This window comes from Megascapheus bottae, chromosome 31 (genome assembly GCF_031878675.1).
Source record: "Megascapheus bottae isolate mThoBot1 chromosome 31, mThoBot2.hap1, whole genome shotgun sequence".
In the NCBI taxonomy this organism is placed as follows: domain Eukaryota; kingdom Metazoa; phylum Chordata; class Mammalia; order Rodentia; family Geomyidae; genus Megascapheus; species Megascapheus bottae.
Window position 1 is genome coordinate 3,742,374 of NC_143539.1, and position 23,763 is coordinate 3,766,136.

The 23,763-nt window shown below is 57.3% G+C and overlaps 2 protein-coding genes and 1 non-coding gene across 3 annotated transcripts; all 3 read right to left on the minus strand.

The window, feature by feature from the left end:
- Positions 1–953: 953 nt before the first annotated feature.
- Positions 954–7,773, minus strand: Nop53 (NOP53 ribosome biogenesis factor). Its single transcript, XM_090322112.1, has 12 exons — positions 7,421–7,773; positions 6,664–6,728; positions 4,411–4,516; positions 3,991–4,190; positions 3,632–3,702; positions 2,688–2,783; positions 2,414–2,518; positions 2,100–2,285; positions 1,800–1,975; positions 1,592–1,658; positions 1,096–1,172; positions 954–1,014 (listed from the first exon to the last, which is right to left on the minus strand). The coding sequence occupies exons 1-12, from the start codon at positions 7,756–7,758 to the stop codon at positions 954–956; spliced, it is 1,548 nt and encodes a 515-aa protein (XP_090178238.1). The 5' UTR covers positions 7,759–7,773.
- On the minus strand, positions 1,450–1,557 carry LOC150043645 (small nucleolar RNA SNORD23). Its single transcript, XR_016533435.1, has one exon. It is a non-coding gene; the product is annotated as a small nucleolar RNA SNORD23 (small nucleolar RNA).
- Positions 7,774–10,352: 2,579 nt separating the features above from the next.
- On the minus strand, positions 10,353–22,774 carry Ehd2 (EH domain containing 2). Its single transcript, XM_090322811.1, has 6 exons — positions 22,680–22,774; positions 20,321–20,772; positions 19,728–19,825; positions 16,381–16,793; positions 12,138–12,302; positions 10,353–11,053 (listed from the first exon to the last, which is right to left on the minus strand). Exons 2-6 carry the CDS (start codon positions 20,722–20,724, stop codon positions 10,511–10,513), a joined length of 1,623 nt encoding a protein of 540 aa, XP_090178937.1. The 5' UTR covers positions 20,725–20,772; positions 22,680–22,774; the 3' UTR covers positions 10,353–10,510.
- Between the last annotated feature and the right edge of the window lie 989 nt (positions 22,775–23,763).

Genomic DNA, 23,763 nt, shown 5'->3' on the forward strand with positions numbered 1-23,763 from the left:
GGCCAAGGTGGGAGGGCAGAGACCAGAGCCAGGGCCTTCACCATCTCAGAGCTGCCCACACCCCAAGTCAAACAGCGAAAGCAGGGTGCAGGAGCCCAGGCCTGCCATTCTAGCTAGGCAGCAAGTTGAGCTCTGAGGATCATAGTTCAAAGCCATCCTAGGGCAGAACAGTCCCTGAAGGACTCTTACCTCTAATACCACCAGATTTTAAAAGCTGAAAGTGGAGCTGAGGCTCCAAGTGGCCAGCCTTAAAATAAAAAGAGCTCAGGGACAGCGCCTGGGCGCCCCTCCCCCTCCCCCAGTTCAAGACCCAGAAGCAACTAAACAGACCCAGACACACACAGAGAACCCAACAAAAGTAAGTTATGTTCGGAAGCCCACAGTGGCTCACACCTGTAATTCCAGCTACTCAGGAGGGTGAGATCTGAGGATGGAGGTTCAAAGCCAGCCTGGGCAACTAAAGAACGGTGAGACTCTTATTTCCAATTAACCACGTGGCTCAGGGTAGGGCAGTAGCTGTGAGCTGAAGAGTTCAGGGACAACGCCCAGGCCCAGAGTTCAAGTCCCAGGACCGATCAAAAAAATTTATGCTGGGCTGGAGGCATGGCTCGGGGGGTACAGCATCAGCCAAAGAGTGAGGGTGTCAGATCGGGTGAAGGAAACACTCGAGGCCCACGGGTTATCACAGAGCTTTATTGAGCGGCAGGGCCAGCACCGCTTGGCTTAGGGGCGGAGCTCCAGCATCCTTCAAAAGCTAGGGGCCCGGATGCAGCATCCCAGCTGCTACAACCTGGGGACAGAAAGAGGAGTTGGGGTAGATGAGGAGTCCAGACTACTTCTGGCTCTGCCTTTCCTGTGGGGCCTCCCTACCCTGGAGTACAGTGCCTCCCCTGGGTTGGCCCCGCAGATGGAGGGGAAGGGTCTTTGGGGTCAGGCAAGCCGGCCCTCTCCACTCACTGGATCTCCCGGAAGGCCCGTTTCTCCACCAGCTTCACTTTGTACTTGCGCTTGAACCTGGAGAGGGGAGAGTGTAAGGGGACCAGGCCTCCACCACACCCAGACCTGCACCCCACCTGCCCACGCTGGGCCCCTCACTTGGCTCGCTCCCGGGGCTCGATCATGTTCCTCTTCTGGAAGCTCTTGAAGCGATCTCGCAGGATGTTGCCCTCGGGCTGTGGGACAGACAAATAATCAGCAGGATGGCAGAAGCCAAGGGCTCCGACGCTGCTATGGACAGGTCCAAAAAAAGCCCCAGCACTGCCTCTAGAATGCCAGGGCTTGGTTCTGCTGCCCAAGCTCAAGGCTCCGTCCTGTTGGGCAGAGGCCAGGTGAGAAGCCATGGAGGAATGGATGGTGTGGTTCCGAGGAAGACACCAGCAGGACTGGGGCAGGATGAAGGGTAGGACTTCCGAGAGTGGTGCCCCCCTCCCCCCGTCCCACCACGCCCCGTGCCCTCAGTCCCCAGGCATGGCCCAGCCGGCCCGCCCAAGGGCAGCCAAGGTGTCGCCCACAGCCCCAAGGGGCACGGGGAGCAAGGATAAGAGTCATCACTGGGCACGGGGCATCCCCACCACGCCCCAAGGCCAGGCACCTTCAGGGTCCTGAGCGAGTCGGACAACTGGGAGCTGAGCTGCACATCGATGTCAGGGTCCTGGTACCTGCAGACCAAGAGCCATGGGCACCCAGGGTCAGACTCCCGGAGGAGCAGACACAGGTGCCCACCCCTCCCAGGCGCAGACTTCTGGAGGCACAACCCGGGCCAGACCCCCCAGCTCCCTAAGCCTCCACCCAGCTCTCACTTGAGCCGCCCCAGCCGGCGGGGCTTGTCGGCCTCTGCCAGCCTCTGCAACCTCCGCCGCTCGCGCCTGCGTGCCAGCTCCACCAGCCGCAGCGCCACCTGCGCCTTGATCCCGCGCAGCCGGAAGAGTTCCTGGTGCTGGAGCCGGGCGGCGCGCAGCGCGGCCTGCAGAACCCGCTGGGGACCGAGGGGATGAAGGGCCGGGATCAGCGGGGCCGCCGCGGGCCCTGCGCCCGGCCGGGGTGCCCCCTCCTCCCCCCTCCCGCTGACTGCAGCCTCTTACTGCGCCCCCAGTGCTCACCTTCCTGCGGGCAGCCTTCTCCCGCCGCCGCTGCTGCTCCGTCTTCTTCTCTGCGGTGGCAGCGGCCCGTCGGGTTCTGAGCCCATCATCGGCCTCGGGAGCTCCGGGGTCGCCGCCCGCCGCCGCCTCCTCCTCCCCATCTGACTCCTCCAGCAGCCCCTCGCACATCTCCCGGAACACGGTCTCCTGCAGAGGTGAGCACAGGAAGGGCGTGGCCACGGCTGTCGGGTGGGAGGAGAGACCTGGGAGGCCAGTGGGCGGGGGCGTGGCCAGGCAGGCTAGTGGGCGGGGCCTGCCGGCAGGGGCGCACTGACCTGGGTGGCAGCCTGCTCTGAGGGGGGCAAGGCCAGCTGCCGCTCCAGCTTCTCCGCCTCCTTCTGGCGCTGTACCTCGACTTCATGTGCAGCCCGGAGCAGAGCCTGAGGGGACACAGGGGGTGTTGAGATGGGCCCCCCCGGAGCAGTGGCACTCCCCAGCTGGCTCCTGAAGGGGAGCGCTCAGTGACAGGAAGGCAAGGACAGGAAGCCTCTCAATCTTGCAGGGATGGGGGTGTGGGGGAAAGCAGGTGGCAGGGCTGCCAGCACCCACCTGGTGGTCTTGGAAGGTTGGGTTGTAGGAGGCTCCAGCTGCCGTCACCTCCACGGCGGGCACCTGGGAGGGCTTGATGTGGAGGCGTGGTGGCCGCTGTAGAATGGAGGCCGGAAAAATGAGGCCCAAAGCTGAGGCGTTAGCATCTCAGCCACCAGCTCCTAGTCCTTCCCTCCCACCACAGCCTAGCCCTGAGACCTGCCGGCAAGACCCTGAGCCTCTCCACATGCCACCGCACTGCAGATGAGCTCCCACCGGAGGGGCCCCCTGCCATCTGCCTCACCTCTCACCCTGCACGCCACCCCTCCTCCCTCCTTCCCAATACGGCACCCCAACTCAATGGCTCACCCCTGACCTGCACCCCAGTCTCTTTCCTGTTCATCTATAAGAATGGGGGAGACACAGCCAGGCATGGTGGCTCACGCCTGTGATTTTAGCTACTCAGGAGATTGAGATCTGAGGACATGGTTCAAAGCCAGCCTGGAGCACTAAAGACCAAGAGACTAGAAAATGGGAAGACAAGAAAATGGGAAGTGGCGCTGTGGCTCAGGGATAGCACCCAACCCCAGAGTTCAAGCCTCACGACTAACAAAAAAAAGAGAGAGACACAATGGGGGCCAGGAGTTTGGCCTACTGGTAGAGTGCTTGCCTAGCATGCACAAAGACCCAGGTTCAATTCCTTTGTAGTACATACATAGAAAAGCTTGAAGTGGTGCTGGGGCTCAAGTGATAGAGCGCTAGCCTTGAGGAAAAAACCCAAGGACTGTACCCAGGCCCTGAGTTCAAGCCCTAGGGCTGAAAAAAAAAAAAAAAAAAAAGATTGGGACACAATGGGCAGGGGTGGATGCTTGAGCCCTGGAGGCCACTCCAGCATGGAGGGTACCAGCCGGCTGCTTCTGGAATCTTTGCTCAGAGGACCCCATCCCTGATTCCACAAGCCTCACCTTCACACCTTTCTTCTTGGTCTGCTCCAGGAAAAACTCATCCTGGCCAACCAGTGGCCGGTCCAGAGGGTCTGGAGAGAGAGCAAGGGCAGCTGTAGACCTAGCGAGAAAAAGGACCGTGGCCCTCGGGGACCCTCCAGCTACCCTCACTATGAAAGGCAACACTGATGTTCGGATGAGGAGAGGCTCTGAGCCCCTAAGGGTCCTTGAACACCCATCCGACCATGTCTGGAAGGGTTGAGAAGGTGGACAGTCAAAGCAACCTGCAGGGCCTCCCTTGCACACCGTATACACTCGTGCCCGCCACACAAGCTGCATGGGACATCCCAGCCATGCTGCAGATGACAGCAGTCACTCACTGTCGGGGGTCCAGAGGTCATAGAAGGGCCGCTCGGTGGTGTCCTGGGGCCCGGGCTTGGCCTTGGCTGCAGGAGGATTCAGGAGCCGGGCCTGGGCCCTGCGAACCTCCCGCGGCACCTGGCCCTGCCTTGCCAGCCTCTCCCATAGCTGCTCCTTCCTCCGGAGCTTCTTGGCATTAGGAACCTGGTGGGCGAGGATGCTGTTGGGAGAGGAGGGCAGCAGATGAGGCCACAGCCCCAACAGTAGCCAGTACCCCTCCCAAGCCAAGAATGACCACAGCCTCCATACCCTGGCCCTCTGCTCCCACACTGCTTGATACCAAGCCCTCTTTCTGATCTGGCTCCAGACATGGATCCCAGGGCATCCTCATTCCCCATGCCACCCCTCAGCCCTCCCTGGCGATGTGCAGAGACACTCACTCCTTGGGGGCAGGGACCTTGGATGTGTTCTCAAGGGTGAGGTCCACACGCAGGGGCTTCTGGACACGCGTGGGCTTCTTCTGGACCTGGGTCTTCCTGGTCCGCTCTGAAGTGACAGAACCCAGGCTTCAGGCCTCGCCCCCACCACAGACCAACCCCATCCCACCCCAGGGACTTGAGGGCCCCATCAGTGGAGACACCACAATGCTCTTCTCCCACCCACAGGAAAAGAGCCACAGACCCATGGGGAAGAGGTCGGGGAGGACACGGCAGCAGCCGTCTCTACTTTACCACTTCTAAGAACGCTACTGCAGTCAGACACCGGGGCTCACGCCTGCAATCCTAGCAGCTCAGGAGGCTGCGAGGGTCACAGTGTGATGTAAGACCCCACCTCTAATTAACTAGGAAAGAAGCTGGACCAGAGATGTGACTCAAATGGAAGAGCAGCAGTGGTGAGTGCAAAAGCTTAGTGAGACTGTGGAATTCAAGGCCACACAAAAAAACAAACCATATCAGGACAGAGTATCACAATCAGGGCTGCACTGGCTTGCCAGGGAGGCCACCAGCTCTCTAGCCCACACAGCAGCCACTGCAGCCTGCTTTATTAAAGCAGAGAACACCATTTTAGTGTGGGGCTGTCATTACTGACACAGATGCTGTTACTAGACAGGTGTGGGGGTGCACGCCTGTAACCCCAGCACTTGGGAGGCCAAGGCAGGAGCATGGCAAGTTGCAAGCCCGCCTGTGCGGCACAGTGAGACCCTGTCTAGAGAAACAAGAGGAAGCAGTCTTTCCTGTACGAGTTTCAGCAGGTCTGGACCCAGCAGTCTAATCAAGACGGCAAGCATGTTGAAAGCAGCTCCCTCCCTGCCTGGTAGAGAACCTCTTGTTCTTATGTCAGTTCAGCTAGCGAGAACAGATGTGACCTGCTAAGGCAGGGGCTTCTCTGCAGTGAACACTCTAACTTGTTTCTAATCTATTTGGAAAGGCAGGCCTCTAGCTGGCTTTTCCCTGGGCCTGGACCTTGTTAGAAAGGTGCTCTAAAATTTGACCCACAATCCCAATTCCTTCTTTAAGAAGCACTGGTAGTACCGGTGACTCACTCTATAATTTTAGGAGGCTGAGATCTGAGGATCAAAGCCAGCTTGGACAGAAAAAGCAAGTGAGACTCTCATCTCCAATTAACCATCAAAACACCCAAGGGGTAGAGCACCAGCCTTGGGAGAGGGGGAGAAGCTCAATTTCAGCACTTAGGTCCTAAGTTCAAGCCACAGTACTGGCACACAAAAATCAGCACTGCTTTTTTCTTTGTTTTTTTTGTTTGTTTTTGCCAGTCCTGGGCTTGAGCTCAGGGCCTGAGCACTGTCCTTGGACTTTCTCAAGGCTAGAGCTCTACCACTTGAGCCTCAGCACCACTTCCAGCTTTTTATTTTCTAAGTATATGGTACCAAAGAATCGAACCCGAGTCTTCATGCATGCTAGGCAACACTCTACCACTAGGCCAAACTCCCAGCCCCAGTACTGGTTCTTTTTATTGTTCTTTTTTGTAGATCATGGCACTTGAGCTCAGAGCCTGGTTGCTGACCCTGAGCTCTTTTTGTTCAGTGCTAACATTCTAGCAATTAGAGACCTGGTCCCACTTCAAATTTTTCTGGTGGTTAATTATAGGCAAGGGACTCACAGACTTTCTCCCAGGGGCTGGCTTTGAACCCCAATCTTCAGATCTCAGCCTCCTGAATAGCTGGGTTTATAAGTGTAAGCCACCAGTGCCTACTGGTATTTTTTTTTTTCTGCCAGTCCTGGGACTTGCCTGAACACTATCCTTGGGCTTTCTCAGGGATAGAGCTCAACCACTTGAGCCACAGCACCACTTGCAGCTTTTTCTATGTATGTGGTGCCAAGACATTGAACCCGGGTCTTCATACATGCTAGGTGAGCACTCTACTACCAGGCCAAACTCCCCACCCCAGTATTGGTAATTTTAACTCAATGTCATGATTGCTAAGCAAATGCTGACACCCAAGTCAAACCTTCAGATCTTTTGTTTCTCAAATACTTCCATTAACTGCCAGGCTAGCCTTGAACTCAGGCCGCCTGAATGGCCTCCTCCTACCACCTCCCAATAATCTGAGATCATAGGCAGGTACCACCATGCCAGGAAACAGTTTTTTCTTAAGAGTGTTGATCCCAAAAGGATGAAAGAGGCTTAGGAGCACCAATCCTGGCTTTACTTCACTCCAAATTCCTTCTCACCTTTTTCCTTGGGACCTGTGTCCACGAAGAACAGCTTTTCATTGGGGGCCTCTGACAGCAAGCCACTGAGAGATGGGAATACCGACGAAAAGACAAATTAACGGGGGAGGGGGGTCTCAGAACTCAATTCTCCTGAAGCTCAATCACCTCCTGCCCGCCCCACCACGAAAGGTTCCCAGGGGGAGGCTTCACGTCTTAGCTTGCAGGATTTTTCACATTTACAACTTCGCTAGTAACAAATACTACACATGAGATTAGAGTGTAAACTTTGTGTTGTTTTTTTGGGGGGGAGGGAGGCTGATTATGGGGCTTGAACTCTGGGCCTGGGCGCTGTCCCTGAGCTCTTCAGCTCAAGGCTCCCACCCTACCCCTTGAGCCACAGCGCCACTTCCAGTTTCCTGGTGCTTAATTGGAGATGAGAGTCTCACGGTCTTTGGTGCCCGGGCGGCCTCTGAACCCCGATCCTCAGAACTCAGCCCCCCGAGGAGCTAGGATTTCAGGCGTGAGCCGCTGCGCCCGGCTAGCGTGTACATTTTTAAGCTCTGGGAAATGCCTCAGGGCTAAGGTGGAGGCGTGGGACGTACTTATATAAAAGGTTCTTCAGGGGCCCGCGGTGGGGTACCCACCACTTCCGGGAGCCTCACGTCCAGGGAACCCCAGCCCTCCAGATCCCCCCGCGGTGCCAGGGCCAGGAACCCCGAGCCGCGCTCCGGCCTGGAAGTCCCGCCCCCCTCCCCGGAAGTCCCGCCCCACGCACCCGGCCGTGCGCTCCTGCAGCCGCACGTCCTCCAGGAACTGGTCGACTTCCAGGCCCAGCGGCTCCTCGGCGAGCCGCCGCCACCCTCGCTTCCGATTTCTCGGGCCTCGCCGTCGTCGCCTCAGCGCCGGGTCCACCGAAGTGGGCCGCAGCCCCAGGAAGCCGGAGTTGGCCTGGATTTTTGAGCGCGGCTGAGCATCACCCCCTTTGCTTCCCGCCGCCATCTTGTGAAAGGAAGAGCGCAGTGCCTGACGCTGGAAAAAAAAAAAAAATCCGAGGTGGAAGTGCGCGCGCAGCTCTCCCGCCCCCTTCCATGACGTACTTCCTGTGGCGGCCATCTTGGTAAAGTGATTGTGCATCGGAACGGGCGGAGACGCTGCCATATTAGTAAAGGTAGATGGTTTAAATGGTTTTCCCCCGCCAGTCTTCGCAAATTTGCATATTCCCGCTGACAGCGGGAATTACAGGTTGTTGGATCACTTCCTGTTTAACATCCTCAGGCCTCTCTATTTGTTTATAATTACAAGAATAATGTGCTCAGGAGGCTGAGATCTGAGGATCAAGGTTCAAAGCCAGCCCCGGGCACAAAAGGACCTGAGACTCTCATCTCCAGTTAACCTCTAGAAAATGAGAGGCGGCGCTTGGCTGAAGGGTAGGGCGGTGTCCTTGAGCTGAAGAGCTCAGGGACAGCACCCAGGCGGAGTTCAAGCCCCACGATCCACAAAAATGAATGAATGAATGAATGAATGGCCCGGGAGTGTTGCCTAGTGGTAGAGTGCTTGTCCAGCATGCATGAAGACTTGGGTTCAATTCCTCAGTACCACATACATAGAAAAAGCCAGAAGTGGTGCTGAGGCTCAAGTGGCAGAGCTCTAGCCTTGACAAAGCCCAAGGACTGCGCAGACCCTGAGTTCAAGCCCCAGGACTGGCAGAAAAAAATGCCCGGTGCCAGTGGTTCATGCCTGTAATCCAAGCTGCTCAGGAGGCTAAGATGGGTTAGGAACACTATTAGGATTGCTAGAAATGGAGTTTTCAGTATCATTTTCCCCCCTCTCCATTCTTGGTGGTTACAACTACTTGAACGCAGGGCCTCATACTAACTGAGCCATGGTACTTTTCCTTTTAGTTTGATGATATTTGGGGGGGGGGATAGTTATTGGGCTTGAACTCAAGATCTGGGTGCTTGAAATTTTTAGCTCAAGGCTAGCACTCTACCACAGTGGTAGTGAAATGGAGATAAGAGTCTCATGCCTGGGCTGGCTTTGAACTCTAATCCTCCCATCTCTGCCTCCTGAGGAGCTGGGATTACAGATGTGAGCCACCATGCCCTATCCCAGAATCACTGGTGTTGGGCCAGTTACTCCACTGTGCCTCAGCTTCCTAGTCTGGAAAAATGAGAGTTAACAGTGAACAGAGTTAACAGATTACTCCGAAGATTAGAAGCCATATGTGAAATACTGTACACTGTGCCTGGCATGTGAGTGCCTCACCTCTGAGATTTTATCTTCCAAGAAATCTCATCTTCACTGCTTACAAATAAGGAATGAGGCTCTGTTCCCCTGGCCACCATCCAGAGGTCTCCGGCCACATAAAAACTGTTCCTGACTCTTAAAGGAAAACAGTGGGGCCAGGGAAGGTGTTCTGCTGAGGGCGGAAGCTGGATCCAGGCCCAGAATAGTCGACAAACCTAGGCACCGACCCTGGCAACCACCAGGGGCCGTCCAGGAGCTGTGGGTGGCTATCCGGGCTCTCCACACCCCAGCTCTGTTCCCAGGCACTGGGGTATGCTTTGGGAGATGGGGGGGGGAGGAGGAGGAGAAGGAATGGGTGTCCCAGGGGACCGCAAAGAGGGAAGCCCTCCCCCTCCCTTCAGTAACTTTTCTTTGGAAAATATGCTGTCCTGGCCCCCAGCCCAGGCCTGAGTCACCCAGCCCCACTGCACTGAGTCACACAGAGCCCAGCCCTGCGAACCCCTAGGGGCCCCCATTCCAAGGCTCGCCCAGGGCACCCCTCCCCCAGGGAGCCGGGGTCCATGCTGACAGCCTAACAACCCAAGAAGAAGAAAGCCTCAGCTTTATTTGCGGTGTGGGGACAGGCTTGGGTCTCCAGACCACCAGGCATGGGTGTGGGTGGACAGCGGACTGGAGAATCCAGTGGGCAGCCTGGAAGAGGCAGCACCTCCAGCTGGGTTCTTTTTGTTGCTCCTCTTCCCATCTTCTTTGCTGGGTCCCCCACGGGGCTCAAGCAGTAGTAGGTAGTGAAGGCACAGAGAGCGTGTGGGGATCCCCTTAGAGAGGGAGGGGCTGTAGCACCAAGAACCCGACCCCCTCTTCCCATAACATCCCTGAAAATCCAGACTGCAGCCAAGCCCGGAGCCGTCATGTCCAGAGAGGGCCCCGCCAGAACATGTCATGATGCCGGGGGAGGCCTGTGCCAGTTCTAAAACACGGGAAGCTCGGGAAGGGGGCAGAAGTTTCCCGAGTGGGTTTGTATGGGTGGGGGCAGCCCCTCCTGCCGTGGGAACCCTGCGTGAAGGATGGGGCCCTCAGCTCTGCCTCCTCCCCAGAAAAGCAAGTGGGGGAGAGAATGGATCCGAATTTTCAGACTTTTCTGGCAATAGGGGGCCTGCCAGGGGGAGGAGAGGAGGGGAAAGGGGGAGACTGAGGAGGAACCCAGGACCACTCTTGCACACCTGAGGGTGCTATGGTGGAGATCCCTGGTTGTGGATCAATCCAGCCATAGGCTGGAGGAGGGACACGGTTTCCTGGCCAGGGGTCTGTGTCCAGGGGTGCCTCGTGCGGGTGCTGCCTCAGGTGGAGGGGGTGCAGGGTGATCGCATGAACACCTGTGTGCGGAGTCAGTGCTACGTCCCTTATAGGGGACTCCAGAGGGTGCAGAGGGACCGCTGGTCCCCATGAAATGCTTTCAGTAGAGTTTCAGGGAGCAAGGAGACCCCCCCAAGTCCTGACAGCTGAGCATTGTAGGCAGGCAGAGCGCGCGTGTGGGCCAAGGTAGGGGTTAGCAGGCGGCCAGCTGGCCCCAGGGCACCCCACAGGGCAGACAGGGTGCCAGCAGGCCCTGGGCAGCGGCTCACTCGGCCGAGCCCTTATGGCGCCGCTTGGACGGCGGCACAAGGCGGCGGGGCAGGTTGGTGGGTAGCCCGTGGCCCTCGAGCTTGGCCTCGATGAGGTGGCTGGCCAGCGCAAATTCCTCGTCGTCCAGCATGCCGTCGCGGTCCACGTCGCTCAGCTTCCAGATGCGCCCCAGCACCGAGTTGGGGAGTTTGGTGCCCACCATCCAGGTCTTGGCCTTAGAGCCGCTCAGCTTGCCGTCGGCCGGGGCCAGGTTGTAGAAGATCTCGTCATACTTGGACTTGTCCTTGGTCACCACCCACTCCGCCTCGTCATCCGAGCCTTCCTCCAGCGCCTCATCCGGGCCCCGCTCCACGAAGGGCCCCATGTGGGTGCCCTCGAACGCACCGCCCTGCACGCCCACCTCCACGCTCTCCAGCTCCTCCTGCCGCAGCAGGGGCATCAGCCTGGCGATGTCCTTCGTCAGCATCTCGTCCAGGGCCTCCAGCAGCTTGGGCTTCAGCGAGTGGAACTTGGTGAAGTCGTGAGCCATCAGAAGTTCCTGCAGCCAGGGCACAGGGCACGTCAGGGGCCTCTCCATGCCACCCACACCTGCTGCCTAGACCCGGGAGCCCTGGGTTAAGTGCCCCCCCCCCGTGTCTCCATTTCCACATCGGCTACCACACTCATGGAGAAATCTGGATAATGCACTCCTCTGGGCCTGGACGGTCACACCAGCTACTCAGGAAGCTGAGATCTGAGCATCATGGTTTAAAGCCAGCCCAGGGAGAGAAGGTTTGGTTTGTTATTTTAAAGACAGTGTCTCCTTGTGCAGCCCAACTTGTCTCCACTTAGACGCCCTCCTGCCTCAGTCACCAGTTCTAGGATTACAGGCATGAACCACCATGGCTAGCCCTCTCTACGGATATTAAATGTGTGTGCTGGTGTTTGAATGCTGGGCCTTGAGTTTGCATACAGCTGGTGGTGCTCTAACTAAACGAACCATACCTTTAGCCCAGATGTATTTTTTTGTTTGTCTTGTTGGTTGTGGGGCTTGAGCTCAGGACCTGAGCACTGTCCTTGGGTTTTCTCAAGGCTAGAGCTCTACCACTTGAGCCTCAGCACCACTTCCGGCTTTTTTTCTATGTATGTGGTACCAAGGAATCGAACCTGGGTCTTCATGCATGCTAGGCAAGCACTCTACCACTAGGCCAAACTCCCGGCCTCCCTGAGCTCTTTTTGATCAAGGCTAGCCTTCTACCACATTGAGCCACAGCTTTACAGGTGGATAACTGAAGGTAGAGTCTCACAGATTTTCCTTCCCCAGGCTGGCTTTGAACCGTGATCCTCAGTTCTCAGCCTCCTGAGTAGCTGGGATTACAAACTTGAGCCACAGTGTAGGGCTGACGTTGACTTTTTTCAAGACAAAAGTAGCCCAAAGTAGTCCTCAAACTGCCTGGACTGCCAGGACTGCAGGTGTTCACTGCCACGCCCAGCTTCAGAAACCTAAGCTTTCACTGTGGTTTTTCCAACCATTCCACTATGCTAAGTCACAAAACCAGGCTCCCGTGTAGTGTATCCATTGGCAGGAAGTCCTTCTCCCCCCCCCCCCCGGCGGGGGAGGGGTGGGGGGAAGAGCCTCGAACCTGCATCTTCTGGCAGTCGGGGAAGTCTCCCGGGGAGATATGGTGCTCCAGCTGAATCTTGGCAAAGATAACAGGCAGTTTGAGGATCAGCTGCTTCTTCTTGTTCTCCTTCCCAAACACAGAAGGCATCTCTTTCTTCAGGTAGCTGATGATGTAGGCATGGACCTGCAGAGGGAGAGGCATGCCCACTTGAGCCAGGTCCTGGAATCTGCATTTCTAGCAAGTTCCAGATAGTGTGTGTGTGGGGGGGGGGGGAGACAGGGAGGAAGGAGCTCAGCCTGGCTCTTGATCTTACAAACCACACTGGCCACGCCCCTCCAGGCTTTAGCCACGCCCTCACTATGCTAGGTCATGGCCCCTCCAGGCTGGCCACTCTGCATACCAGGAGCTCCTCCCCAAGCTGGAGGACCAGCTCTTATTTCTTGAGAACTGGCCTGGAATTCTGGCCCGGCTGCCACCTCAGCCTCCCCCACTTCCACCCAGAGTCTGGTCCTGCCCCCCAGCTCTGTCACCTTAACCAGAAATCTGGTGTGCTGGGGATGCACCCAGGGCCTGTCCAGGCCACGCTGAGCCAAGCCCTCAGCCCTTAGATTTGTAGTGTGTGTGTGTGTGTGTGTGTGTGTGACAGAGAGAGACAGAGGCAGAGACAAAGATAGAGGGCAAACAAGAGAGAGAGACACACACACACAGAGGCTTAAACTCAGGGACTAGGCACTGTCCTTGGACTTTCTCAAGGCTAGAGTTCTACCACTTGAGCCCCAGCACCACTTCTGGCTTTTTCTGTGTATGTGGTACCAAGGAATCAAACCCAGGGCTTGGTGCATGCTAGGCAAGCACTCTACCACTAAGCCAAACTCTCGGCCCTCCTCTATTTTGTTTTGAAGAGTTTGTCACTAAGGTTCCCTGGGGCTCACACTCCCCTGATCCTCCTGACTCAGCCTCCGAACTGGGGTTACACAGCTGCAGTACCCACGCTCTTGGCCCACACTTTGAAGCACACTCACTGGTCTGGGATTCTCAGCCTTGGGAGAGCTGGGATTTACCTCCTGTAGTCTCACCCTACAGCCCCTGCCCCATCCTCCCTCACCAGATTTCCTTGGCTGGCCAGCATGCTACCTTTCCCCTATTCCAGGGCCTTTGCCTGTACCCCTTGCTCTGCTTGGAACGCTATCCTGATCTCCCCACAGCTGGCTAGCTCATCTCCATGAAATAAATGCCCCATCCACTACTCTCTATGTATTTTATGTCTTCACCTTTGTCTTCCTGGCAGTTTAGCTTCTTCATTGTTTTTCTGTGCTGTTGTACTTAAGGTCTCTGCCATCAGAATATAAGCCCCAGGACCTTGTGGGTTTCCTCTGTTCCCAGCCCTGGCACAGAAGGCTTCCAGGAAATACTGGTGGGATAAATCCCTGAACTTAGGAACCTTTGAGCTACAATCTCACCAAATAAATTATTCTGCTCTCACATACATGAATACTGGCCATTCTTTGCAGGAAGCTTGGTGATAACGCATGCTCATAAAAAGAAAATAGAATCAGACTTAACAGATGTGGCTACATGTTAGAGTAGTTGCCTAGCACGTGCCAAGGTCCTGGGTTCCATCCCCCAGCATTGCAAATGACCGGAAGGCTCTGAATGTACTGGACAAGGCTCATGGTCCTTCAGCCCTCCCCCACCCCCCCCAAAGAGAACTTGTTTGGAAAGAGGTACGTGAGAAAGTGCTTAGGGAGTCGTTACTAAGTACAGAAACTGAGGGTTGGAGAGGTGGAGAAGGAGGAAGCACCTTGACAAAGCATGAACGCTTTCCCTTGAGAGCCTCTCAAGAGTTCAGTAAAAACAGCTGTTAAAGATATTGTTGAAAGCATCACATGCTTAGAATGTTAAACATGTGGGCAGCCCTGACTCGGTCTGAATCACCTCCTTGACCCTCCTCCTGCCACGTTGGGCTCTTGATCCAACAAGCAGGTTGCTAGTGGCCCCAGGGCCTTAACACTCACTGCTTTCTGCCTAGATGCCCTTCCACTAGAAGCCCACTCAGTTCTTCCAGGCCTAGCCAGGTGTAGGTTCTCTCGGGGGTCTGGGGCATTTGAACCCCTAGGTATGGACTCTCCTTAAAGCTGGCAGCAAATACCACAGAAACCTAGAATCCTTAGCTGAGCCCACACCTGTCATCCTAGCTACTCACAAGGCTGAGGTCTGAGGAACATGTTTCAAAGACAGCCGGGGTGAGAAAGTCCATGAGAGTCTTATCTCCTATTTACCACCAGAAAATCAGAGGTGGTGCTGTGGTTCAAAGTGTAGAGAGCTAGCCTTCAGCGAAAAGACCTCAGGGACAACGCCTAGGCCCCAAGTCCAAGCCTCACGACCAACCCCCCAAAAAGAGAAAAGAAACCTAGAAGCGTTCATTTTATGATCGCCACCATTGGGCAAAGCCAGAGGAGTCAGCCACACCCTGCCCCGTATGAGTGGGGAAACTGAGGCAGAAGGGTGAGTCATCCCCTTTTGCAGAGCGTGGAGGATGGTAAACTGTTAGTAGTGTGGAGTGACCCGGGGCTGGGGCACATTTTGGTGTGTGTGTGGGGGGGTGGTGAACCTGCAGAACAAACCTGCAGGAGGGAGTGGTCAGAAGCCAATTAGAAAAGGGGGTGTGGCCCGCGTTGTGGGCGGGGCCTCCCCGGACCAATAGGAGCCGGGGGCGTGGTCGTGGGGACAGCAGGCCGGAGAGCTAATGGCTTTTCCAGGGAGGAAGCAGAGAAAGGTGTCGGGAAGAGATAAGGCGCTGGGGGGCCGCGAGGGCGCGGGCGGACTCCGGGATTTGTCCCCGTTTCCGGAGCCGCCTCCTGCCTGCCGGGGGCTCCAGGTGCCCCGGGCTGCAGCTCTGGCCTCTATTTCCCCAGGGGACCTAGGGGAACAAGGACAAAGGGACAGACATAGGGCAGGGGAGAGAACGGGGGACCCCGAGGCCTGAGCAGGGGTGGAGGGGGGTCTCCCGGGCCTGCGAGGGAAAGCCCCTCTCCCCGGAGGCCTTGGCCGCACCCTCCTCGAGCTGGGGGGGTTCCTGGAGCGGGTGTGGCTCTGAGTCACCCCTGTGAGCAGTCTCCTTCACCAACACGGCTTCCCCTGGAACCTTCTAGGCCTCCTGGCTTCCTGCCCCACCTCCACCCTGGCGGTGTCCCCTGGAAATGTTGAATTTGGCCTCCTAAATCCTTCTTAAATCAAAGCCATGCTCCTCCCCCTTCCCTCCCTCCCTCCCTTTCTCTCCCTCCTCTCTAGTTTTTTGCACAGGATCCCAGGGGCCTGATGCCTACCGCCTCCCCAGCCCTATGCTGACATTTTGTCTCCTTTGTCAGTTTCCCTCCTGTGTTCTCTTCCAAGCAGCCCTCCGGGATTTCCCTAGGGCTGAGAACTGGACCCAGGCCATGACCCACCATGCTGTCATGTCCTCATCTTGGAATGGGACCATGGATGCAGCAGAACTGCCCTGGGTTCCACCCCCCCCCCCCCAGCGCTACCCAGCAGGGGCCTGGGCACAGAGGGCCCTTTGTTAAATGCCAGTTTTTCTACTGGGATCCCTCCTGTAAATATTTGCAGGGCAATTCTGTTCTAGCTGCTTGAAGGATTCAAAAATCTCTAGTCTGTGTGGCTCAAGTAGGAGTTGGCTAGGCCTGACACAGGGCTGCCCCCCGCCAGGCAGTGAGGACGCTGGAGAAAACTACCACTGCCAAAGGAGGAATTACTGTGCATCAAAAGGCTTGTACCAGTCCTCTTAGCTACTCAGGAGGCTGAGGTTTGAAGATCAGGGTTCAAAGCCAGCCCAGGCAGCAAAGTCCAAGAGCCTGTTATCTCTAATTAAGCATCAAAACCTGGAAGTAGAGCTGTGGCTCAAGTGGTAGTGTACCAGCTTTGAGCAGAAAAGCTAAAGGATAGTGCCCAAACCCTGAGTGTCGAGCCACAGGCACACACACACACACACTGACAGAAAGGAAGGCAAGGGAAGACCTTCCTTCAGCCGTTTGCAGTACATCACTCGAACAGCCAGCCAGGTGGAAGAGGAAGCCGAAAAAGCAAATGGCCAGTGCAAAGGTCCGGGGGGTAGACCCCAGGTAGCAAACAGGAAGAGAAGGAGGGGTGGTGTAGGGTAGGAAACCAGTTTGGGGGGGCACAAGGGGGCCCTGGGTTATGCTGGAGGGGGCGCGGAGTGATGGAAGGAGCAAGGGCAGGTCTGCCGGTCCGGCCTGCTCACCCGCACCAGCCGGGCCCGCTTCACCAGGTCGTTGAGCTTGCGCAGCGCGGCGTGGCGCGGCAGGCCCTGGATGTCCCGGAAGAGGTCCTGCTCCTCCAGCTCGAAGAGTCGCCGGTTGTCGGGCACCAGGAGCGGCTGGGACCAGAAGGAGCCGATGTAGACGCGCAGCACCTCGGGCGTGCCCACCACCTTGCCCAGCGCCCACATGAGCGCGCCGTACACGCGCATGAGCTGCTGCGTCTCCACCATGTCCGCCTTGTTGAGCACCACGCGGATCTTGTCCTCGTGGCCCCGCAGGGCGCCGATGGCCTCGGAGAACTCGTCCGAGATCTCCAGCTTGTGCGCGTCGAACAGGAGCACGATGAGATCCACGCGCTCGGCGAACCAGCGCAGCACGGCCGGGAAATCATAGCCTGGACGGGGAGGGGGAGGGAGAGCGAGTCACCCTCAACCGCCCCCCCAAAAGAGAAGAAAAATGCCCCGTCTTCGCGACGGCGCTGTGGCTCAAGCGGCGGAGCGCCAGTCCTGAGCAAGAGCGCTCAGGGACAGCGCCAGGCCCGGGACCGACCGACACAAATAAACAAAATGAAAGCCAAAGGACCCCAACCCGGTGACCCATCCATCGCCTGGGCGACAGGCTCCCCCACCCGGGGCTCCCTGGAGCCCCGCTGGCCTCTGGGGCCATCGCCCCCCCACACACCAGTAGGCGTTCATTCCTTCACATGAGCCTGTAAAATGCCTCCCGCGGGGGCGTGGCCAGGATGGGGCGTGGTCACGCATGGGCGTGGCCATGTGGGCGTGGCCTGGGCGATGCCGTCCTAGCAAGCGCCAGGCCCAAAGTTCTAGCCCCACTAACCACAAAAAATACATCTATATGGCTATCTACCTACCTACCTACCTACCTATCTATCTATCTGTCTATCTACCTATCTGTCTGTCTGTCTGTCTATCTATCTATCTGCCAGGCACTGTGGCTCACTCTTGAAATCCTAGCTACTCAGGAGGCTAAGATCTGAGGATGGAAGTTCAAAGCCAGCCTGGGCACTAAAGGAGACTCTTATCTCCAAGGAACCACCAGAAAACTGGAAGTGGCACTGTGAGTCAAGGGGTAGAGTGATGGCCTTGAGCTGAAAAGCTCAGGGACAGCACTGAGGCCCAGAGTCCAAGTCCCACAACCCACTAAAAAGAAGAAAAAAAAGAAAAAGAACCTCATGGACTTTCCTGCCTGGGCTGGTTTCAAACCATGATCCTCAGATCTCAGCCTCCTGAGTAGCTGGGATTATAGGACTGAGTCAACAGCTCCTCCCCCCAACCCCCTCCTTCCATTTGTGGAATGATTTATGGAATCTGCAGAGCACCACCAGCAGGGCTGCCAGGACCTCTGCTACCCCATTTTTCAGATGAGGAAACAGGTGTGTTGCCTGGGAGGAAGCAGCAGAGACAGGGAGACTTGGGGCATTGTTTGCGGGGAAGGAGGGCCAGATCACTGGAAGGATGGAGGCTGGCCTCCCTGTATGTTCTCAGCTTGCACACCACACACACACACACACACAGGCCTCGATTTGGAAAGAGTGTCTCCTGGGGCAGGGAAGGAATGAGGACAGAGGGTTGAATCAGCCATGGGAATGAAGACGTGGCAGGGACAGATCAGGGGACACTGGGCCAAGAAAAGTGGTCCTGGTTAGTATGTTCACAGCACCCACTATGTGCCGAACCCCACTTACTGTGTGTCAAATGGTGTAACTAACTTAACCCTTTTGACAATCTAAGAGGCTCAGAACAGCTCTCTCCATCCATGGGGGGAGAAAATGAGGCAAAGAGAGAAGTGTCCTATTCAAGGTGTCACAAGTTGACCGTGGCAGAGCTCAGCTGAAATCCAACCAGCCTGGGCTCCAAAAAGCCCCAAAATAATAATAAACAGGCAGGCGTGGTGATTCACATGTGTACTTACGAGGTAGAAGTAGGAGGCCCCAGGTCGGGCCAGGCATGTTTGTGTGAGATCCTACCAGAAAAATAAACTAAAAGGGTTTGGGGCGTGGCTCAAGTGGTGGCGCCTCCTCCTTAGCCAGCACAGACCCTGAGTTCAAACCCTAGAAGCATCAAATATATATTGAAGCTGCGAGGTTCGAGGTCCCCAAAAATAAGGAAAGCAAAGCAAGGGCCGGAGGAGGGGGCCTGAGATGGGCGTGGCCGCCCGATGTCGCCAGGGCGGGCTGGGCGTGGCCGCGGGGGCGTGGCCGCACGGGGCGTGGCCGCGCGGGGGGCGTGGCCGGACTCCCAGCCCGCCTTTCTGGCCAGCCCAAAGGCCCCGTTCGAACTCTAGATCTGCCACGGAGAAGATCGTGGTTTTTGCTTTTGTTTTTAATGCACACATTTCGTTTCTTTCTTTTTTTTTTTTTGAGGCAGGGCCTCGCTACGTAGTCAGGCTGGCTTTGAACTCTCAGTTCACACGCCAGACACCCACCAGGCAGCCAGGGGCAACGCCACCCTGGACCCGCATCCCGCCGGACTCCGGATCCCCTCTGCTCTGCTCTCCCCGGGCCCCTCCTCTCTACTGAGCCCGCTTCTTTACCCCAATCTGACTCCAGGGAGGTGGGCGGGGTCCGAGGCGGAGGAATGTTGTGGGCGTGGCCAGCAGTAGGGGGCGTGGTCGGCGACTGAGTACTGAGTGGTTGGGGCAAGATGTTGGGCGGGGCGGGCAAGGGGTGGAGGGGGAGTCGAGCTGGCCGGGACACTGGGTGGGGAGGGGGCCAGTGATCAGAAGCTAAGCTGGGAGGAGAGGAGTGGCTGTGGAGCTGGGTCTGGGCAGGCCCTGCAGGGGTGGAGCCCGCTCCCTCTGGAATTCCTCCCTCCCCCTGCACAGCTGTTTATAAATTCCAGGCCTGGCCTTGGCCCCCACCCAGATTCCCCCCTTCCAGCCCCTCTCAGCCCCATCTGTGGCCCAGACGCGAGCCAGGAGATGGCAAGGCCGGGGCCTCCCTGCGCTGGCTCTGCTCTGGGGCTGCTGGGAGCCAGGCCTGCCAGCCAGGCCTAGCAGTCTCTTGCAGTCTCTTCCTCCATTCCCCTTCCACCCTCCACCGGCCCTGACATGCAGCCTGGGCCTGCTCACACGTGTGCAGCCTCGCCTCCCCCTCCCCCAGCCCAGGGAATCCCACGGCCTCAACCTGCCTGGCCCAGGGGACAGGGCTTCTAAGGAAACCACAGCCTCCTCCCTCAGACCCAGAGATCCAGCCTCCAGCCCCCAGCCTCCTCCCTCAGACCCAGAGATCCAGCCTCCAGCCCCCAGCCTCCTCCCTCAGACCCAGAGATCCAGCCTCCAGCCCCCAGCCTCCTCCCACTTCACTCACCTCGGCTCACTCTCTGTTTGGCACCTGACAGAATGCCTGGGGTGTCGATGATACTTATGCTCTCCAGGACCTGATTGGGGAGCTGGGCACACATGAACCTGAGGAAGAGCAAGGTGAGGGGTGAGTGCAGGAATTGGGGGAGGGGGAGAGGCAGGATAGAGAAGATGCAAGGAGTTGGAGAGATGGACGGTGAGGAGGAGAACTGGATCCACTGAAAACAAAAAACTCACAGCTCTGGCAGGGCATGCCTGTAATCCCGGCAACCAGAGGAGGCTGTGTTGTTTTGTTTTTAAAAAGCACCAAAAAAATCAACGCCAGAGCCCTCATTGAGAGGACATCTGCGTGGCTGTCCCCAGCTCATCTGTCACACTCTGGGCAGCAGAGACCCAGTTGCTTGGACGTCCCTAGAGGAGCAGGAGAGGCACAGAGACGTTCTGTCACTGAGTGTGCCCAGCAAGCCCGCCGCAGGATCAGGAGGAGGAAACGTGGCCCACAGCAGAAGAGGAGGAAGAAGGTGGGGAGGAGCTGGTGTTGCACAAAAGTCAGGCAGAGTCAGGGTACCGGGGCTCCCTCCTCCCTGGCGGCCCCCACACCTGTTGAGGAAAGTGTTCCCAAAGGGGTTGAGCTTCCGGAAGGGCTTGTCGGGATCCACCACCAGAGCGTTGCCCGGCACTGTGCCTTCTGTGTCTCCGTGCATGACAGCCACGAAGCAGTCGGTGGTGGGTTCGGGTCCCACTCGGGAGCCGGGCACCTCCTGCTCCAGAAGGTACTGGATGAAGCTGGTTTTGCCAGTGCTGTACTGGCCAGCCACCAGCACCATGGGCTTGCCATCGAAGTCCGCGTCCTCCAGGGCGGGCGAGTGGAAGGCCCCGAAGCGGTACTGCTCTTCCAGAGGCAGCAGCTTGGTCCGGTACAACTCCTTGAGGGATGAGGTCACCGTGCGGATGGCCTCGGGCTGCTGGCCCCGGGCCCCACCCCGCTTCAGCCAGCTGAACATGGCTGACCACTGGGCTGCAGGAGGGACACTGGACGACTGTCTGTCTGTCTGTGGGAGGAAAGGACATGGGTGTGTGGGGGTGGCCTGATAGGAGGATCACAGCCTGCCAGGCACGATGGCTGGATGGAAGAGATGGCAACAGCTTCCCAGGGGGTATGGCTCAAGAAGAGATATGGGTGAGAGGGAACCTTCTGGAAGGAGCTCCATCCATCGATTCCTGCCATGGATCCATTCTTACTATAATCACCACTTCATAAGCTCCAGAGCCAGAAATGAGCCCAGAGACCAATGGCTCCTCCCCCCCCCCCCCAGGTACCTGGGTACTAAACAGTTAATAATGCAACATGTTAGGGACCATAAGGAATTCCAAGTACTGTTGACTTTTGGGATGCTTTAGTTAAGAACGCAGGCCTCAGAGACAGCAGCATGGTAGCATATGCAAAGGACCAGAGGTCCACAAGAGAATCTGGGTGCTGAGATCCTTGCAAATTATCAAGACAGGAGAACTCAACATTGTCGATGCTGTAAAGCAGATACCAGGCCAGCTCGCCCAGCAAGGAGCTGCTGTTAACACTGAGAAGAAAATATAGCTTCAGAAAAACACACAATCGTGCCGGGCATGGTGGCTCACGCCTGTAATCCTAGCTATTCAGGAGGCTGAGATCTGAGAATTGCAGTTCAAAGCCAGCCCAGTCACTAAAGTCTGTGAGACTCTTATTTCTAATGAACTACCAGAAAACCGGAAGTAGTACTCTGGCTCCAGGGGTAGGGTGGTAGCCTTGAGCTAGAGAGCTCAGGGACAGTGCCGAGGCCCAGAGTTCAAGTCCCACAACCAACAAAGAAAGAAAGAAAAGAAAGAAAATCTGATGCCCAAGATGGCTTTACTGGAGAGTTTGCCAGTGCCACACTCACCCCTAGATTCTGCCTGATAATTGAGTCAGCAAGAGGGGCCATCACCACCTCCAGACAAACTGGGATCTCCACAGCCCTGCTACAGACCTACTATAGCCCTACAACAGCTTAGGCTTGGTGATGACATCCTGTTCTCATGATTCTTATTGGCAATAGATCTATCATCAGTCTGTCTTACCTATCTATCCATCTTATCATCTGTCAGACCTTTCATCCGTCTATCTCTTCATCTGTCTTATCACCTGTCAGCCTTTTTTTCTCCTTCCTTCCTTTCTTCTTTCTTTCCTTCTGCCAGTCCTGGGGCTTGAACTCAGGGCCTGGGCACTGTCCTTGAGCTTTCTCAAGGCTAGAGCTCTACCACTTGAGCCTCAGCACCACTTTCAGCTTCAAATCCAGGGCTTCATGCATGTTAGGCAGGCAGGCTACCACCAGACCACACTGCTGGCCCAGTAGCTCCCTTTATCAACATCTCTCTCTGTGTGTCTGCCGCTCTCCCTCATCTTGATGCTTACAGTCTTAGGGATCCTAGAGGAAACACTGGCAAATAAGTTTGTTTTTCCTTTCCACCGCGCTCCCCCTCCTGTGCCTGGCACTGTGCAGGAATCTTTGCAAACTCTAGCATGCGGTTGCGGAGAGCCAGGGCCAGGGAAAGAGCAGGCCAGCTGGGGGCAGAGGTGGGCGCACAGGGCTGGGGGCGCTCAGAGGTGGGCGCACAGGGCTGGGGGGCAGAGGTGGGCGCACAGGGCTGGGGGGCAGAGGTGGGGGAGGAAGTGCCCGGCCCTGGGGCTGCGCTAGCCGCATGGGGGGCCGGGAGGCGGCCCGGGATGGGGCGCGCAGGGCCCTGGCGGTGCGGGCAGCCGGCGGGGCCCAGGAGCGGGGGGACCTGGAGCGCTGCAGGGGCCGAGGTGAGGGCCCCTCCGCTGGGACAAATTGGGGGCGACTGGGGGCCGAGGACTGGGGGACACTTGCTGCCTGGGGACACCGTGACGAGCAGGGCAGGGCCAGGGGAGCAGGGGGTCCGGGATGGGGCGCAGGGCACTCACGGGGCTGGGGCGCTGGCGGCGTCGGGGCGTCGGGGCGATAGCGGTCGGGCGCGGCGCGGCCTGTGCTGGCGGGCGGGCGTCGGGAGCGCAGGGAGCGCAGTGAGGGAGCGGAGGGAGCGGGCGCGGTCCGCCGGAGGGCGGGCGGGGCGGGGCGGGGCGGGCCGGGCGCTGCGCCCCCAGCCCGGCCAGTGCCAGGCCTCGCGCGCCTCCTGGTGGCCACTCCGGGACAGCGAGGGGAGCCCGGCCCGAGCCCAGGCCTCGCGCGCCCCCTGGTGGCCACCCGGGACCAGTGCAGCGAACCCGGGCTCGCGCGCCCCCTGGCGGTCACTCAGGGAAGCAATAGGGCGAGGCGGATTTCTAGTCCAGGGCTGGAATCCTGGCTCCTTGGGCACTTGTCCATCCACCAACCCCAACCTCCCAGTCGGTCTCCTCACAGAGGTGGTAACAGTAGTAGTAAAAATGGATCCGGGTGTGGTGACACATGTCTGAAATTCTAGTACTCCAGAGCTGAGCGAGACAGGAGGAACCCAAGTTCAAGGCTAGTGGTAGAACACTTTGGGCCAGGCTTTGACAAGTTCACATCTCAGCGATGCTGCCCAAAAGACAAAAACAACAGAGGAGTGACTGTGCCTTGGTTTCCCCATCTGAAACTTACCTGGGCTTCACAAAGCCACATTCCTTGAGAATCTCTGCTCCTCTGGCTGGAATTCTGAAAAGCCCCCACCCACTCCTGACTTGATTTTGTTCTTGGCACTGGTTATCCTGTACACTCTGCAAATGTTGATTCGTACTTATTTATATACAGGTGATTCTTATTTACTTGTTTATATACTGGTACCAGGGCTTGAACTCAGGACCTGGACATTGTCCTTGGACTTTCTCAAGGCTAGCGGCTCTACCACTTGAGCCATGGCACCATTTCCAACTTTTTATGTATGTGGTACCAAGGAATAGAGCCCAGGGCTTCGTGCATGCCAGGCGAGCACTCTACCACTTGGCCATGTTCTACCCCCACCATGTTTTCTGGTGGTTCTGCCGTGGCTGGTTTTGAACCAAGATCCTCAGATCTGAGCCTCTTGAGTAG